The sequence below is a fragment of the Dendrobates tinctorius genome, unplaced genomic scaffold (assembly GCF_039654945.1).
Source record: "Dendrobates tinctorius isolate UK_male_01 unplaced genomic scaffold, ASM3965494v1 ptg000007l, whole genome shotgun sequence".
Classification (NCBI taxonomy): domain Eukaryota; kingdom Metazoa; phylum Chordata; class Amphibia; order Anura; family Dendrobatidae; genus Dendrobates; species Dendrobates tinctorius.
In genome coordinates, this window is record NW_027361675.1 from 241,583 (window position 1) to 260,000 (window position 18,418).

General features: G+C 44.4%; 1 protein-coding gene across 1 annotated transcript in view; it reads left to right on the forward strand.

The window, feature by feature from the left end:
- Positions 1–18,418, forward strand: part of COL16A1 (collagen type XVI alpha 1 chain) — a 375,234-nt gene that overhangs the window by 21,893 nt on the left and 334,923 nt on the right. Inside the window, exons 2-3 of the mRNA XM_073571772.1 lie at positions 1,331–1,445; positions 5,741–5,809. Coding sequence (XP_073427873.1) covers positions 1,367–1,445; positions 5,741–5,809 — 148 coding nt within the window. The 5' untranslated portion in view covers positions 1,331–1,366. The remainder of the gene's footprint in view (positions 1–1,330; positions 1,446–5,740; positions 5,810–18,418) is intronic.

Consider the following 18,418-nt stretch of genomic DNA (forward strand, 5'->3'; position numbering starts at 1 on the left):
ATAGAGATAGATAGATACAGAGAAAAGATATAGAGATAGATAACGGATAGATAGATAGATAGATAGATAGATAGATAGATAGGTATAGAGATAGATAGATATAGATATTAGATAGAGATATATATAGATAAAGATAGATAGATATAGATGGTAGCTAGATAGATAATAGATATAGAGATAGATAGAGTAAGATAGATATAGAGATAGATAGATAGACATAATAGATAGATATAGAGATAGATAGATAGATAGATAGATGTAGAGTTAGAAAGATAGAGCGATAGATATAGAAATAGATAGATATAGATAATAGATAGAGATAGATATAGATAGATATAGATAATAGATAGAGATAGAAAGATAGATATAAGAGAGATAGAGAGAGATATATAGAGATAGATAGATAGAGAGAGAGACAGATAGAGAGAGCGAGAGAGATATAAAAAACAAAACAAAACACAATACACAAAACACAATACCTCTCCTCGCTCCCACGCTGATCCCGGCTTCAGTGTCAGGAGCTGCCCCCTCTGCCAGACACACAGCGGGTGCGCGATGTAGTGACGTCATCGCGCACTGGCTGTGAGTCAGGAGCAGAGAGGACTGAGGGCGGCGCCGGCCCTGATGCAGAGCGGCTTACTGGGCTGGGGACGGGGCCTCTGGGGGTGGAGACCTGAAATGATATTCACTGCTTCGCAGTGAATATTCATTTCTCTTTAGTAGCGGGGACAGGGGCTCCTGCCTCCTGACACCCGCTGCTGCTCCGCTGGCAGGGGCCCCCATAGCAGCTGCATGGTGTGCGACACACCACTGGCTGGGGGCCCCTGGAGCAGCGGGGGCCCTAGGCAACTGCTGGCCCTGTATGCCTGCAGGTGCCAGGGCCCACCAGATGCCAGGGCCCACCGGAGAATCCACCGGTTCTCCGGTGGGCCAGTCCGACGCTGCTACTATGTAATAACCATGCAGGGTGTCCAAAAATCTGCATAGGTCCATTTTCCTTTTTGTAATTTTTAAAATGTAAAAGATGAAAATATTTTTTTTCCCTAAAATACAATAATTTTAATCAGGGGTGCCTAAACTTTAACATGCCGCTGTACTTCAAACACTTATTCTCTATTCTATGCAATCTATATAATCCAAACCAAACTTTACGATCACTGCCCACAATCATTTCAATTTGTTTCTCTGTTAGTATGTATTAGTTTCTATAATACATTTTAATTTTACATATCTCCTTCACTATATAATATTTTTTTCCTTTATGATGTAAAATTCAGTAAAATATTTAGAAGAATAAATGTAATATGGTAAATCTCTGCATTTATTTTAGATCTGGTAGGGTTAACCAGAAACATCAGCCGCAAACATGTGGTTTTTCTGGACATCTGCAATTTACTTGACCAGCTGCGTTTTGTACAGCAATGGAGGAATTCTACCTCAATCAGGTAAAGTACCACTATTTCTTAGTATAATGGATTTGTCACTGTAATTTTGGCTAAGTGAACTTAGTTATGTTTATATTCTATCTCTGTGCTCCTTTCTGTACTGTAGCTTGGTAATGTTTTAAAAACAAAACAACTCTTTGAAGCCAATATATTTTGTGCATCCTTCTATCTCTTTTCTCATTTGTTGTATGCTGCGCTATTCTATTTAGAAGAAATACCAAAACCTCATCGACATAATATACGTAAGTTTTAAAAAAAGGGATCTTTACGTATTTTAATAGGTCTGTAATATCCATAACCCATAATAAATTTGATACTCCCTGGTTTTCCCAAACCTGGTTTCGAGACAGCAAGTTTGAAGATCAGAGAAGAGGGTTGATAACCTGGATGAGCTCTTCAATAAAAGTTCCATTACAGGTACCGGCAATGCATAGGATCCATAGGTTCCTTTCCTCACCTTTTGGCGTCTTGTGCCACATTGCAGCAAATTGCAGGTGGAGCGACAATGATGTCATCATAATGTCTGTGGTTTTCATGCCTTGTTCAGCAGAAAATGTGAAGATGGCAACAATGGACTCTTTGCTGCGGGTGCAGCATGGTTTTCTTTTGGCTCCTCAGTGTAACTCATGTGTATGATAAGCATGTAACTAGGGTAGGTTCAAGCTGAAATTGGAACAGTAACTAGTTTGAAGTAGTTGTGTACTAAAATTAAATACGTGGAAATAAGGGTTTGGTCTAAGTGCCATATAAATGAAGTCTGATATTTGGTGCCACTGTATGTAGTATTATAATTTTTTGTGGGGTGTTTATGTAACACGATTTATTTTAAGGAAGCATTTAAGTAGCACTATGACATTTTGGGCATACTGTACCTATGTGTTATTATGATTTGTTTTTTGAGACCCCTTAGACAACATGTCAGAGGCCTCCTGCTTTTCACAATAGGTGGCACTAGAGTTCAAGTTATCTTCCTTTTTGACGAGGCTATTTGCAGGTCACCATGTAAGTAATGAATAAGTTTAATGTAGTGAGTTTAGGAAGATATGGGCATTTAGTGGACATCTAGTTATATTCATTATGTGGCAAATTAGTTTTTAAATTCTAGACTTGATAGAAAATGTTACATACATAAATGTTTAGCTAGGTTTTGAATTAATAAAATCTTCAACATTGAATTTGCAGCACCATAAAAGAAAAGTTGTGGCATTATTGACTTTACAGGATTGATAGACATGTTAGAGATATAAAAATTTTAAAATATAGAAACAAAATTCTCAGAACTTTATTCAGTAGCGAGTATCAGCGCCATGCATTAGGTTATTAATGGTAGTGTAAGGTTCAAGCCGGAACGCGGGATGCAGTGACGAACGGGGAGGCAGAGCAAGGGTTAAACAGGTTTATTAACGGAATACTCCTCATAAGGCGGTAAAGGGTTAAACAGGGGATTAAACAGAATAAAGGCAAAAGATATGGTGAAGTGGAGAGCTAAGTTTCAGATAACGGCAGTTCAATAGCACGTGTTTCAGGAAGTCCTTAAACTGCAGCTCCTTCTGCAAACTCAATAGTACCGGCAACGGTTGGCACGCTGTATCTTCCGAGAAGGTCCTGCGTGCAACAAAACCCGTCTTCTGGTGACAGCGGTCGGTCTCCGGCACCTTCCGCTGCCCCTAGTCCATATACTACTGTGGCCGGAGGAGTGTGGGCCACGGTACTGTCTGAGCCAAACGTGGCTCCACAACTATTCTTCACTGGTGAAGTCAGGTCGCAAGCATCAACAGGGTGGCAGTTCAGATCATTGACAGAGACACGGACAGCGCAGGTCCAGGAACACCTGCATGGCAGCTAAAAACATTGGCTGAAACACGTACAGCACAGGACCAGGCACACTGGTGTGGCAGCTCAGGTCATCGGCTGAGACACAGATGGCACAGGACCAGGCAGCAGTGGCTGGGCTCTGGGTACCAGACAGTGGTCACCAGACTCCAGACATCGGACATGATCTCCAGGCAACAGGCAGTGGTTGTCAGGTTCCTAACTACGGTCGTCAGCCTCCGGGTGCTGGACCTAGGAAGGAACTCAAGCGGGATGGTGCCAGCACCGCCGGGTTGGACAAGGGCCGGACGGAGTTGGCACCACATAGCAGGCTGAGCACAGCATAGTAAATGCTCAGCAAAAACACCAGACTCCATCTTTAAAAGACGAACCCAGGTTAGTTCACAGTCACTGGGTATAGGGTTCCAGACACAGAGGGACTTCATGAACACAACACAGAGGACACAGTTCAGACAGGGTCAGATACAGGAACGAATACGGGATCAATGGTTCAGACCTGAGAATGCAGCCCTCAGGGAGGCGGGAAAACAAAGCACAACAGAAACGGGCCAAGATATGCAGCCCCCAGAGCAGTTGGAAAAACAAGACACAAACAGAAACGGATCTGGGCACTCAGGCCTCAGAGCAGGTGGAACAACAGGCATCTGCTTTCCTAGAACTGAATGCAGGCAGAACAGGAGCTGAACACCAAACACACATGGCAAGACTCAGAAACTAAACGTGAAGCTCTGGCAATGCCCATCAGGAAAGAGTAACTTTATATAGGAACTGACCATCAGCAATAGGCTGGGGAAAGCAACTCAGGTGCGCACACTAACCCTAATGAAATCAGGGAAGGTGTGGTCGCGTGCACCCTAAGCACAAACAGAAATCATTACAGCACAGGAACTGAGGCCTAGGGCACCTGGCAGTGGCTGCAAGCCTGGACACACTTGGAAAGTCATGCACCATCTGCAGAGGACTTTGCAACCCGCAGATAGCTTCCACAGTGGCAGCCAGGGACCGCACATGCAGATGGTCATGCAGCGGAGCAAAGACATCACAACACATGTGCAGCTACACAGCGGAGCAGGGAACTGAGCAGCATTCATACAGGTAACAGACAACAGTATCCCTGTTAGTTAGGGGGAGAGGAGCAAAGGGTTAAAGCAGAGACATGCAGAGTAACACCGGAGAAACAAGGTACAAACCCAACAACGTTACAGCTGCTAACATCAGGGTGCAAGTGTCAGTCTCATATGCGGTCTTTCTTGGGCAGCACGTGTGCAGTACTCACGGTCACGTAGTGTACGGCACCCGGTTCTCTGGCAGTCACTGGACACACACTGCACGACCCACTCTCCCTGGTCCCCGCTGTTGGCGGTGGGTGATGCTGGTCTGCATGGCACTGGTGCTCCCAGCTAGAGCACTCCTCTCTGTGGTTGCTGTAACACCCAGCTCGGCTCTGCTCTGTGTGCACTGCTCTGCATTGCTCTGCTCTGCACGGCTCTGCTCCGCATGGCTCTGCTCTGCATGGCTCTGCTCTGCAGCAGTGTCTCTCTGGATTGCTGCTGGGCACACTACTCCCCTCAATGCAGCAGTCCCCATTCTTCAGGTCTGCTGCAGCACAGCCTGCCTGAGCTCTGACACTCTCTGGTGCTCACTGCTCTGCGCTGGCGCCACACTGACTTGCTTTACATGCTTTTTCCTTTTTTTCCTCTGCTGCTGTGTGCTCTTTTGTGGCTCTCCCCCCCCAGGTCAGGAGGAAGATCCGGCTCACTCAGGCTTCCCCCAGGCTGTAGGGGAAGGTCCGCCTCCTTCAAGCTTCCTCCTGGGAACAGTGGATTCAGCCTCTCAAGTTCCAGACCCGGCATGCAGGTACCCCCTGTCTCTTCATCCCCGCTACAGATGTCAGAGGAACGATATACCACTCTGAATGTACTTGGACACACAAACCATTCTTTGCTGACAGCTCCCTTTACAATTACCAACCAATGACGTCCAAACTGTGCTGGATGGGAGACAAGTCCAGAGATGCTGCAGGCCATGGTAGCAATTTTTGACTACAGGTTGCTCATAGAATAAACAATCAATTTGGAGTACATCCTTCGTCTAGAATGATGTGAGAGACTAATAAAATCATTAAAAAGATTACGTCAAGTTATAGATGGTGATTAAACTGTGGTTCTACAAGCTATCGATTCCATGGGGTGTATTTAATTTTCATACACTGCTTCTGCATTAAGGTCTAATTTTTGAAAAATGAATAATTACACACTAACCTGGAGTATTTGTCATGCGTTGTTGTTTTTCTGAGTTTGTATTTATCTAATTTTAAATGCGTCTAACAACCAGATAATTTTAGTTATGTCCTGATACATAAACACATAGATTTCCAAGAGGATTTTTCTTACATTTCAATGGACAATAAATTACCTGTCCAATATAGGAAATAATCATATATTTGAAATGTTATTTTACAGATAAACAGTGTCCAACTTTACTAAGTGAAGGACTCAGCACTGGAGAAGATGGAAATGGAAACAACACGGGTATGTAGAAACAATGTACAGCTAATGGTTGCATAGTATTCCTCGGCAAGTAGTAGAAGTACTTGTAATTAGAGATGAGCGAACATCGTCGGCTCCCTCCTTATTCTGCAAGCTATAGCTCTTACCGAAGAAGCTGCATCGGGAACCCGGATACCAGGAGCGCTCCCGATAATCAGCTGTTCGGCGCCGCAGCTGCATGTGTCGCGGCTGTGTGACAGTCTCAACACACAGGCTCTCCGTGCATGTGTTGTGACACTCACACAGCCGAGATTCCAGGTATCCGGGTTCCCGATGCAGCTTGTTTGGTAAGTGCTATAGCTTGCCGAATAAGGAAGGAGCCGAGGATATTCGCTCATCTCTTTTTGTAATGAACTGAGAAGATATTATCATTGGATTAATTCAATGAACGCTAAGTAATATGGATGAGTTATACATACACAGTCTTGGACATTTGGGAATGGGACTCTAAATCACAGTAGTAAGAAATAATGTCCATACTGACAAATATTTAGAAACTGAATAGTGTTTATTAGTGTGTCAATGAAAAACGGTATCATAGCAATATGAAGGATCATAAAAAAAGATCAGACGTTGGTTGCTGTCGTTCAACATATTAATGGTGACCAATATCTTCAGTATAATTTAAATGATAAACTTTATAAACCTCAGGAAACCGGGCACTCAATCAAAAATTAATAATACTAATTATAATAATAATAATATGATATAATGATTTTGTTTATAATGTCATACAATATGCAAACCATAATATGTAAACTACATAGATCATTACCGGCCTATGAAGCGTGCTGTTGCTAAAAGTGGCACGGATGCATAAAAATAAATCCCAAAAATATAGAGTAGTAACAATTTTCAGAAAAAGAGCTTGAAAAATCACTCAAAAAGTAATGTAAAGACGCTTTCTATTAATTTCTATTGAAAAGTGACTTGCTTTTAATCTGTTCGGTTTCTTCATAGTTTTTAATTTGCTTCAGATTTTCAAAAGCGTCATGCTTTTAAAAGAAGCAACTGTCAATTCTTCTGTTTTTTCTGCTATGGAAGCAGTAAATATTTCACAAAAAGAGTCAATAGGAAGATTACAACAGCTAAAGCATTTTATAAGCGTTTTTTGCAGCAATTAAGCCTAAAAAAATGCCCAAAATTCCAGCATTGTATTCATTGCCTACTGGATATATAAAATAAACACGAGAAAATTGCCAACAATAAGCACTTAAAATGCTCAAAAGAAACAATAAAAAGCTTGAGGGAAAATATTAACAAAATGTTTCGGGAAATTTTAGCAAAGCGCCAAGAAAAATTATTAAGGCCAAGAAAACACCTAGAAATTGGCATATAGAGACAATGTTTCCTGAAGAGGTTTCTGCTTGAAAAACTTTTTTTTTTTTCATTTTTGACTGACTCAAAAAATCTTAGTATGTGATTATTACACTGATATATTAATTCCTGGTTATAATTAAGCCCTAATTAAACCGCTCATGGAGACCTATTATAATGCATGGATTTTAGTACAAGTGTAGTGTATAAACTCATAATGAAATGTGTGTGCCACCATGTTGAACCTTCATGCACCGCTCTGTGTCCATGAAAAATAACTTCATCGGATGCCCTGATGAAGTGAGCTGGGACAGCTCAGGAAACGCGTAGGCACCGATAAAGTTCCTTGAATTATACCTACAGCAGCGCAGTGTATCATTGCACCTTAAAGCCATCTTCACTTAAAATTCTAATATGACAGATTTGCCAAATTTTCTCAGGAAACAATGTGTATCACAGGGAATCCAAAGTATTCACATGTTGTAACTATATTGTATACTAGCTGTACTACCTGACTTCGCCCGGGTTAATCACTGCTGTTAACAAAATAAAATGTGTTAACAAAAATTTATTCTGCACACAAAAAACACAAAACAAGTAGATAGAAATGTAATTATTAAAAGGCAAAAACTAAGCTAATAGAAGCATTTCACAACATTGGCTCTTGAGAAAGCAGCTCTTCTTTTCATGTCTGCAAGCCTCGCTTCCCTCTCCTCAGAAAGTTCATTGGCCCTTGAGGAAGCAGCTCTTGTTTTCATGTCTGCAAGCCTCGCTTCCCTCTCCTCAGAAAGTTCATTGGCCCTTGAGGAAGCAGCTCTTGTTTCCATGTCTGCAAGCCTCACTTCCCTCTCCTCAGAAAGTTCATTGGCCCTTGAGGAAGCAGCTCTTCTTTTCATGTCTGTAAGCCTCGCTTCCCTCTCCTCAGAAAGTTCATTGGCTCTTGAGGAAGCAGCTCTTCTTTTCTTGTCTGCAAGCCTCTTTTCCCTCTCCTCAAAAAGTTCATTGGCTCTTGAGGAAGCAGCTCTTCTTTTCATGTCTGCAAGCCTCGCTTCCCTCTCCTCAGAAAGTTCATTGGCTCTTGAGGAAGCAGTTCTTGTTCTCATGTCTGCAAGCCTCGCTTCCCTCTCCTCAGAAAGTTCATTGGCTCTTGAGGAAGCAGCTCTTCTTTTCATGTCTGCAAGCCTCGCTTCCCTCTCCTCAGAAAGTTCATTGGCCCTTGAGGAAGCAGCTCTTCTTTTCATGTCTGCAAGCCTCGCTTCCCTCTCCTCAGAAAGTTCATTGGCCCTTGAGGAAGCAGCTCTTGTTTTCATGTCTGCAAGCCTCGCTTCCCTCTCCTCAGAAAGTTCATTGGCTCTTGAGGAAGCAGCTCTTCTTTTCATGTCTGCAAGCCTCGCTTGCCTCTCCTCAGAAAGTTCATTGGGTCATGAGGAAGCAGCTCTTGTTTTCATGTCTGAAAGCCTCGCCTCCCTCTCCTCTGAAAATTCATTGGCCCTTGAGGAAGCAGCTCTTGTTTTCATGTTTGAAAGCCTCGCCTCCCTCTCCTCTGAAAATTCATTAGCCCTTGAGGAAGCAGCTCTTGTTTTCATGTCTGCAAGCCTCGCTTCCCTCTCCTCAGAAAGTTCATTGGCCCTTGAGGAAGCAGCTCTTGTTTTCATGTCTGCAAGCCTCGCTTCCCTCTGCTCAGAAAGTTCATTGGCCCTTGAGGAAACAGCTCTTGTTTTCATGTCTGCAAGCCTCGCTTCCCTCTCCTCAGAAAGTTCATTGGCCCTTGAGGAAGCAGCTCTTGTTTTCATGTCTGCAAACCTCGCTTCCCTCTCCTCAGAAAGTTCATTGGCTCTTGAGGAAGCAGCTCTTCTTTTCTTGTCTGCAAGCCTCTTTTCCCTCTCCTTAAAAAAGTTCATTGGCTCTTGAGGAAGCAGCTCTTCTTTTCATGTCTGCAAGCCTCGCTTCCCTCTCCTCAGAAAGTTCATTGGCTCTTGAGGAAGCAGTTCTTGTTCTCACGTCTGCAAGCCTCGCTTCCCTCTCCTCAGAAAGTTCATTGGCTCTTGAGGAAGCAGCTCTTCTTTTCATGTCTGCAAGTCTTGCTTCCCTCTCCTCAGAAAGTTCATTGGCCCTTGAGGAAGCAGCTCTTGTTTTCATGTCTCAAGCCTCGCTTCCCTCTCCTCAGAAAGTTCATTGGCTCTTGAGGAAGCAGCTCTTCTTTTCATGTCTGCAAGCCACGCTTCCCTCTCCTCAGAAAGTTCATTGGCCCTTGAGGAAGCAGCTCTTCTTTTCATGTCTGCAAGTCTCGCTTCCCTCTCCTCAGAAAGTTCATTGGCCCTTGAGGAAGCAGCCCTTGTTTTCATGTCTGCAAGCCTCGCTTGCCTCTCCTCAGAAAGTTCATTGGGTCATGAGGAAGCAGCTCTTGTTTTCATGTCTGAAAGCCTCGCCTCCCTCTCCTCTGAAAATTCATTGGCCCTTGAGGAAGCAGCTCTTGTTTTCATGTCTGAAAGCCTCGCCTCCCTCTCCTCTGAAAATTCATTGGCCCTTGAGGAAGCAGCTCTTGTTTTCATGTCTGAAAGCCTCGCCTCCCTCTCCTCTGAAAATTCATTGGCCCTTGAGGAAGCAGCTCTTGTTTTCATGTCTGCAAGCCTCGCTTCCCTCTCCTCAGAAAGTTCATTGGCCCTTGAGGAAGCAGATCTTCTTCTATTGTCTGCAAGCCTCACTTCCATCTGCTCAGAAAGTTCATTGGCTCTTGAGGAAGCAGCTGCTATTCTCATGTGTCAACCTTGTTTCTCGGTCTTCACATTTTTCATTGGCCCGTAATGCAGCTTTTCTTTTTGCATCAGCTGACATTCGTGCCATGGAATTCCTTTTCTTATGAGGTATTATTGTTGTAAAAATAGTCTGTAACTGGCAGTTTCTATATCCTCTCACATAGAGGCAATGTGACTGACATCAGCCTTTCCACCAACACACCCTAACTGACATGCTATTACCTCACACAAGCTTTGTTATACTGAGAATGTCCTTTGTTGCCTATATTAACCAATCAGAGCTCAGATTAATTAACTGTAGCAAAATAGAAGCTGAGCTGTGTTTGGTTGCTATTGGCAGCCTGATAAATCCCCAGCCAACAGGAAGCCCTCCCCCCTGGCAGTATATATTAGCTCACACATACACATAATAGACAGGTTATGTGACTGGCAGCTGCCGTATTTCCTATATGGTACATTTGTTGCTCTTGTAGTTTGTCTGCTTATTAATCAGATTTTTATTTTTGAAGGATAATACCAGACTTGTGTGTGTTTTAGGGTGAGTTTCCTTTGTCAAGTTGTGTGTGTTGAGTTGCGTGTGGCGACATGCATGTAGCGACTTTTGTGAGATGAGTTTTGTGTGGCAACATGCGTGTAGCAACTTTTTGTGTGTCGAGTTGCATGTGACAGGTTAGTGTAGCAAGTTTTGCGCATGGCGAGTTTTGTGCGTGTGGTGCGTTTTGAGTATGTGCAAGTTTTGTGTGAGGCAACTTTTGCATGTGTTGCAACTTTTGTGCATGTGGCAAAGTTTCCGCGTGTGCAAGTTTTGCGTGTGGCGAGTTTTCCATGAGGTGAGTTTTGCACGTGTGGCGAGTTTTGCATGAGTCTAGTTTTGCATGTGGTGAGTTTTGCATGTGGCGAATTTTGCGCATGGCGAGTTTTGAGTGGTGACTTTTTTGTTTCGATTTTTATGTGGCGAGGTTGGTGTATGTGTGGTGAAATGTGTGCTGAGGGTGGTATATGTGTTGAAACACGTCGTAGTGTGTGGTACATTTTGTGTGTGTGTTCATATCCCCGTGTGTGGTGAGTATCCCATGTCAGGGCCCCACCTTAGCAAGTGTACGGTATATATTCTTTGGTGCCATCACTCTCATTCTTTAAGTCCCCCTTGTTCACATCTGCAGCTGTCAATTTGCCTCCAACACTTTTCCTTTCACTTTTTCCCCATTATGTAGATAGGGGCAAAATTGTTTGGTGAATTGGAACGTGCGGGGTTAAAATTTCACCTCACAACATAGCCTATGACGCTCTCGGGGTTGACGTGTGACTGCAAAATTTTGTGGCTGTAGCTGCAACGGTGCACATGCCAATCCCAGACATACACACATACATACATACAAACATACACACACACGCACATTGAGCTTTATATATTAGATTTTATCGCAATCGAGGTAGAACCTCAAGGTTTTTGCCCTTGTTTTTGAAAATTGCAGAAAACAAATGCAGTGCTGCCACTAAGTGTGAACAACAGTTTCTTCACTGTTTTATTGTTTTCTATGGTTATCTATTTCTATTGCTACACTATCAGCTGTGAAGTCTTCTCACAATCCAGCTTCATATTATATTGGCTGCTGCATTTCCTGCTTCTGGTTTTATACAGGAAGTGCCTTTTGATTAACCGTGCTATACCATGAGGTGTGATAACTGCAAGGCATTATGGAGAAGCCTGCTCAAGATCTTGTGATCCTTCACTGATGTGATGTTCTGCAATTTCTAAAATGGTGTCAACTATTTTACATGATTCGCACCAAGCAAACTGCAAACTCAAATTTGTGGAGTTTGGCAAATTGATAAAAAATTCAACGGCTATGAACCAGTTGTCTGTTAGTGAAGAGAAATGGCTCCACTACAATAATAGGTTTAGATGGTATCTGCATTTTATAGTCTTTCCTGCAGTGTAACATACTGGGCAGGTATATAAGACCATTCAATGTACTGCTGGTAAATGATGATCCATGGCCAGCTGGACTCGTCCATCAAAGGCAATGCTTTTGATAGAGATTCGGATTCACTAAGACTGGAAGTCCTGCTGACTCCTTATACTGTACTACCTGTAATTGGCTTTCATTACTTCAGAGGCAGACGGCATCTGAGGGACTTTTTACTTGCCAGCAGGAAGCGCTACTACAGCTTACGATTAAGGAAAAAGGGAAGCCCGCTGACATTAGATCTCAGTGTTTTGGTTTGCTGCCAGTCACATTTCTTGATCAAGTGTAGCGGTATTTGACGTTTCTTATGAAGGCAGAGAGCCTGGAGGAGTTTTATAATTATCACCGCAAAACATTGCATCAATCTGTACATCACCTACCGATATGGGCCCTCGGGCTCAGGTTGACTAAAGGGTTAGTACATCACTGTGTGCAGATGTGTTGAGGACAGTTGTTCAGACATAAGACGTGTTATATGTTAGGAACTACATTTTGCAATGGTTTATATCACGTCTCTGTTATCTGGATCGCTTATTTTAGGACAGAGAGTAATTTGGGTATGGAGAACTGGAGTGGGGAAAGGCATAACTGTAGGGCTACTAGTGGGGCGCTAACAAGCTACTCTGATTTGGCCATGGTGTTCAGATACTCGGCAATGGTTAGGGATCTGCTCCAAATACTTTGCTTATAAATGTTTCAATGCACCCAATGATAGGAACGCAAAGTTTTAGGCCTTTAGCTATAGCATGGTAATATCATGCAGAGCGTTTGTCAAAGTCTGCATGTCGAGATGTATTGTACCTCTTTGATATCGCACTTGTTATATAATATCCGAGATATCAGCACAGCAGAGGTTATTCCGTTTTTCCTGCCTTTGCTATCTCTGAATTATCTGTTTCCAGAAATTAAACCTGTTTTGTCAGTTTTATCTGCACGGCGTCTGATTGCTTCATTTCAGCTTTTTCTCTTGCAAATGTTCTGTAGGAGTCCCAGCAGCTTATTTGTAGGTGTCTGGAAGGTGACATGCTGTGATGTATGTAGCATTGCTAAGGCAAGTGATCCCTGCTAACCAACAATATTATTTGCTGCCTGCGGCTGGCTCGTGATGTAGATCATTATCTCTGTAGGTTTATGCCACTCGGCACAAATTTTGATGCCAATAGAACAGTAATAAGATGTCAAGCAGGAGTACACATTATTCTACTTATGTACCAATCTCTTTTCTGTACTGTAGACATTTCAAGTCCAAAGGAAATATATAGCAACTGGGTATTACAGATACCAAGTAATACGGATCGTGAAACATCTTCATCACGGTTCATCGGTCATATTTAGATTAGAATATAATGCAAAAATATCAATTTTGTGTTCTGTGGCAGAGAGTTAAAGAGCAGTTACACTGCTGTGGGCATGCTGCCACCGTGCAGAGGCGTTGACAGCAGTCCTGGATTAGCCCAGTGACCGCAGGCATGGAGAACAGGGACAATTAAATCTAGTTTTTAAACACACACATTAGCATTTAGGACTAATACAGGCATCATTAAAGAAGGTTTAAGGAGCCTGATAAATGATAAAGAGCTTTTAATACATTTTAGGCAGGGATCACACACAGCGAGATACGGCCGAGTCTCGCAGGTTAAAACCAAGCTCTGGCGCCGGCACTCCTGAGCGGAGCTTGCAGCCGCACAGCAATACATGGAGCTGCACGCTCCGCTCCGGAGTGCCGGTGCCAGAGCTTGGTTTTAACCTGCGAGACTCAGTCGTATCTCGCTGTAGTGTGACTCCGGCCTTAGGGGTAAATCCTGATGTCAGGTTCCCTTTATTGCACTGCCATGCATTTCAGTATTGCTGGTTGCTTACTGCCACATATTTAAATGTTAATTTCTTATGCAGATAGCTATTTTGAATCCAAGTTACAAAATTGCCTGGTGTGCTAAATTGACAATGGCTATTGACTTGCATTTTTCATCCTTCTAAACATAAAAAGTAACCATTTTTTCACAGAAAAAACACCACAAAACTATATAAATTGTAGGTATACAAAGATAAAGTAGGGTCCATACAGTTCTATGGGTGACCTATTCTGAATTCATATAACTCACCTGCTGAAACTTTGGCCCTCAGGAATCTGGAACTTTCCCGGTGATCAGGTGCAAGGAGCACAACTTAGCCTGTTTCTGCTTCTGACTCCATCTTTTTCTGGATCTTTTTTTCTCTTCCCAGCTCAGACCCAGGTTTTTCGTTTTGCTCTTGCCTCCTGCACATACACAGACAAGGGTGGTGTGCCCGAGGCCATGCATACCACAGTGGGATTCACAATTAGGCTATGTGCACACACTGCGGATTCACCCGTGGATTTGTATCTGCGGATCCGCAGGTCAAACCGCAGGTAAAATGACCTACGGTTTTACCTGCGGATGAGCCTGCGGGTTTCCCCTGCGGTTTGCCACCTGGACAATGGAATAGGTGGCAATTCTTTCTGCGGATTCAAAACCGCAGCTTTTCCGCAGTTGAAAAACTGCAGCACGTGCAAAGCGGATGGTAAGTCACATAGACTTACATTGTACTGTGCACTGTCTGCAGAACTGCTGCGGATCTGCAGAGGCCAAATCCGCAGCAGATCCACAGCAGAATCCGCAGTGTGTGCACATACTGTGGGCAGTGCCACTGATACTTCACTTGCAACTTCCAACTCCTCCATAGAGCCACTGAGACTTGAGACCGCTGCCCCAGCTTCCTTTTCTGTACGAGCCCCTAGACATTTGGGAATCATGATCCTCAGGATGGGCACATCTATCCATCGTGGCATTGCTGCAGACTGTCTCTGATTTTATTTTCACCCTGGAGATGGCCACCACGGTTGACACATAGGACCATCCCCAAAGTCATATGCCATACCAGGTCCTCAATTCTAGGATGAACCCAGCTGGGCCTGTATTCACTCCTCTCTTTTCTTTTTTTCCAGGTGAGGTTAACATCAACTCACCTTTCGCGCTTTTTCTTGAATCACATCTTACTGGGTGGGCCTTTTCCTTCCACTTTACTGCAGTGGCCACTCCTCACTGAACGCTGGCACTTCCAGTTCTGACACTCCCTCCAGTAGGCGTAGCCTCTGGAGGGCTAGACATCTCTTCTCACCCTTTTGTTCTTTCTACGCCAATGATGGGCAGGACCTTCTTGTCGTTCTGCACCACTAATCACTATTACAAAGTTCATGTGCAGCGCCATCTTGGAGAACGTAATGGTCACCATCCTTCACATAACTCGACCCTTCCCCACATCACTCTGCTTTTCTAGCTGCATGACTCAATCCTGCCGACTATGACAAGTATAATGTGGCACGGGGCGGTAACCGTGGGTGAGGTACTTGTCTCTTATGTTACATAAAGGTGAGATCCTGGTGGAGTGTGTGTAGACTTGTGCTGTGAGGCCCGCATGTAGTCGATATTGCTGGGTGGCCAGGACTAGATGTTTGACAGTTCAAAGAGGGAGACCATTAATTCAAAATAAACTTTTTACTGAACATTAACATGGGGGGGGCGGGGGTATATGTATTAAATAGCAGGTACCTATGTTTTCAAATGTTTCCTTGATAATGTGTATAATTTTATTCATTTTCCTCACACAAATTCAATCCCTTTCTCTTCTCTCTCTTTAATTGTCCTCTGCCTTCAATATTCCTCACGATTTCACCACAGCCCAGCTTGACAATACAGTTCAGCTAGCAAGAGTCCTTTATTCAACCCGCTGTTCTGTATTCTTTTTTCTCCTTAGGGGAACTATGATGTCAGAATGACAGGTACTTATCTTCTCCTCTACAGACACTCTGGGGCACTCTTTTTGTCTTGTATGCTCCATCCTGTAGGCCTGTCCCTTTGGAAGTTATACATTCTGGGCCTTACTGATAGACCTCCTCTCCCAGAATGCCTCTCCGGTAAATCACTCTGTCTCTGTCACTCTTTCTCATTTCCACATCATGCTATTTTCTTCTCCCTGTCTCATCTCTCTGCTAGTGAAAATCAGGAAATGTGGCACTGCTCAGACCAGACCTTAGGTCTCCTGTCTATGCACTGCAAAGCCCTTTTGGCCTTCTTGACAGGGACTGTCTTTTCTCCCTTCAGCTTAGCTTCTCCCACTATGGGCTAGTCCCGAATATTAACTCCTGCTTTTCCTGCTGTCAGACAACATATATTAGTAATGCCATTAACACATTGCACAATTCAGATTACGCATTACAATAACCCTTGTTCTTTAAGGTGGATAGTGGGCAATATGCCCAACTCCTTATGCAGTTAGCCTAGAGCAGGGGTATAAATCTAATTTTAACTGAGGGCCACAACAGCATTATGGTTGACTTAAACTGGCCACCTGTAACTGGGATATAAGACAGCTATCTCTCGGTAGTAGGGCTATAAGACAGCTGTCCCTGGGCAATAGGGCAAAGAGCACTATCCCTGGGTAGTGGGGCTAAAAGCGCTGTCCATGAGTAGTAGGGCTGAGTGCTAGCCCTGGGTAATAGGGCTAAGAGAGCTTTCCCTGGGTAGTAGGGCTAAGAGAACTGTTCCTGGATAGTAGGGCTAATAAAGTTCTCCCTGGGTAGAACGGCTAAGCGATCTATCAATGGATAGTAGAGAGCTGTATCATACCTCAGAGTCCCAGATAGACTGCTCATTATGCTAAGTCCTGCTGATTCAAAAATAGATCCACACAAAAATGCTGGCTGACTGCATTCTTTGTGTTCACTTTTTGTGCTGGCTGACTGCTTTCACTGTTTGTGCTGGTTAACTGCTTTCACTGCTCTCACTCTTTGTGCTGTCTGACTGAATTCACGGTGTTCACTGTGCTGGCTTACTATGGATCGCCCGCCAGGCAGTGGGGTACTTGGTACCGGGCCGGTATTTCACTGGGAAGTGTCACAGTAGCGGTGACCCGGTCCGTGGCCCTGGGCGTCCATGTAAGGGAGTGAAGTGATGGAATAAAGTTTATGAATAGATGATTCGTGACGCCACCTGTGGTGTTCGGCAAATGTTAAGCCGACGCTGCAGACAGATCCTCTGGGACAGATGGTGTAGTGCAGCAATGATGTTATAGCCCTCCACAGGCAGGGCTGTAGTCCCAGGGCAGTGTAGGTGGGTGTTGGAAAGGAAGGTGCAGTGTCAGGCACAGAGATGTAGCAGTGTCGGGGAGGTTGCAGCAAGAAGGTAAGGACACAATAGGTTGCAGTTTCTTTACCTTTACTTGGCAAATGCAGTCCAGGGTCCAGAGTACAGATGGCACAGGAGCTGGTTAGCCTGGAAGCAAATCAGGAGTCACTCTGGCAGATGAGTTGTGCAGTCTCCTTGCTAGCGCTCTCTATGAAGTACTCCCAGTACTGAGTTACACTGGAGTTCCTCCTTTCTGATGTTATCCACACTCCACTTGCATGGCAGACAGCCATAGCCTTCTATCTCTCTTGGCTCACCCGTCGCTGTTGTGCCTCCGAGGATTATGTGGGAATAGGGCATTTACAGCTTCCTATTCCTCTGGTTTCTGGTGCAGGACCGTTAGTATCCATACACCCTTGGAGTCCAGGCTCCAGATCATGCGCTATCACTGGGACTGAGCTCTCCACTTTCCTCAGTCTCCCAAGCTCTTCTCCTCCACGTCTGCACAGGATGCCCTCCTCACACTAACTGACTAATTTCCCCTCCTGGCCCCCAGAGAGAAGCTCTTCCCCTTAGTATTGGTTCAGAGCTCCCTCTGCTGGCCCGGATTGGGAACTGTGTTGCATGTTATGGTAAACTGCCAGAGAGACACTTCATTGCTTCAAGGCATGACATCACTCTCCCTAGGAGGAAGGCAATGCCACTGTGGCGACCATACTCCTGGGGGCGCCACAACTACGTTTACATTTTGTTGTGGTGGCTGACTGCTTTGACAGCATTCAGTTTGCATTGGCTGACTGCATTCACTTTTTGTGCTGGCTAGCTGCGTTCTCTGCCTTCACTGTTTGTGCCAGTTTACTGCGTTCTCAGCCTTCATTTTTGGTGCTGGCTGACTGCGATCACTGCATTCACCGTTTGTGCAAGCTGACTGTGATCACGTTGTTCACTACTTGTTCAGGCTAACTGTGATCACTGCAGTCACCATTTGTACAGGCTTACTGCGATAACTACAGTGACCGTTTGTGCAGGCTGTGATCACTGCAGTCACTGTGAAGGCTGGCTGTGATGACTTCATTCACTGTGCAGGCTGACCGTGATCACTGTGTTCACATTTGTGCAGGCTGACCGTGATCACTGTGTTCACATTTGTGCAGGCTGACTGTGATCACTGTGTCCACCATTTGTGCAGGCTGACTGTGATCACTGTGTCCACCATTTGTGCAGGGTGACTGAGTTATAACTACAGTCACCGTTGATGCAGGCTGACTGAATTCACGGCAGTCACTGTGTGTGGTGACTGACTGCGATCACTACGTTCACTTTTTATGCCGGCTGACTGAGATAACTGCATTTCATGGCGTACACTGTTCACTCATAAAGATGGTACCCCCTCCGCTGTGCCAA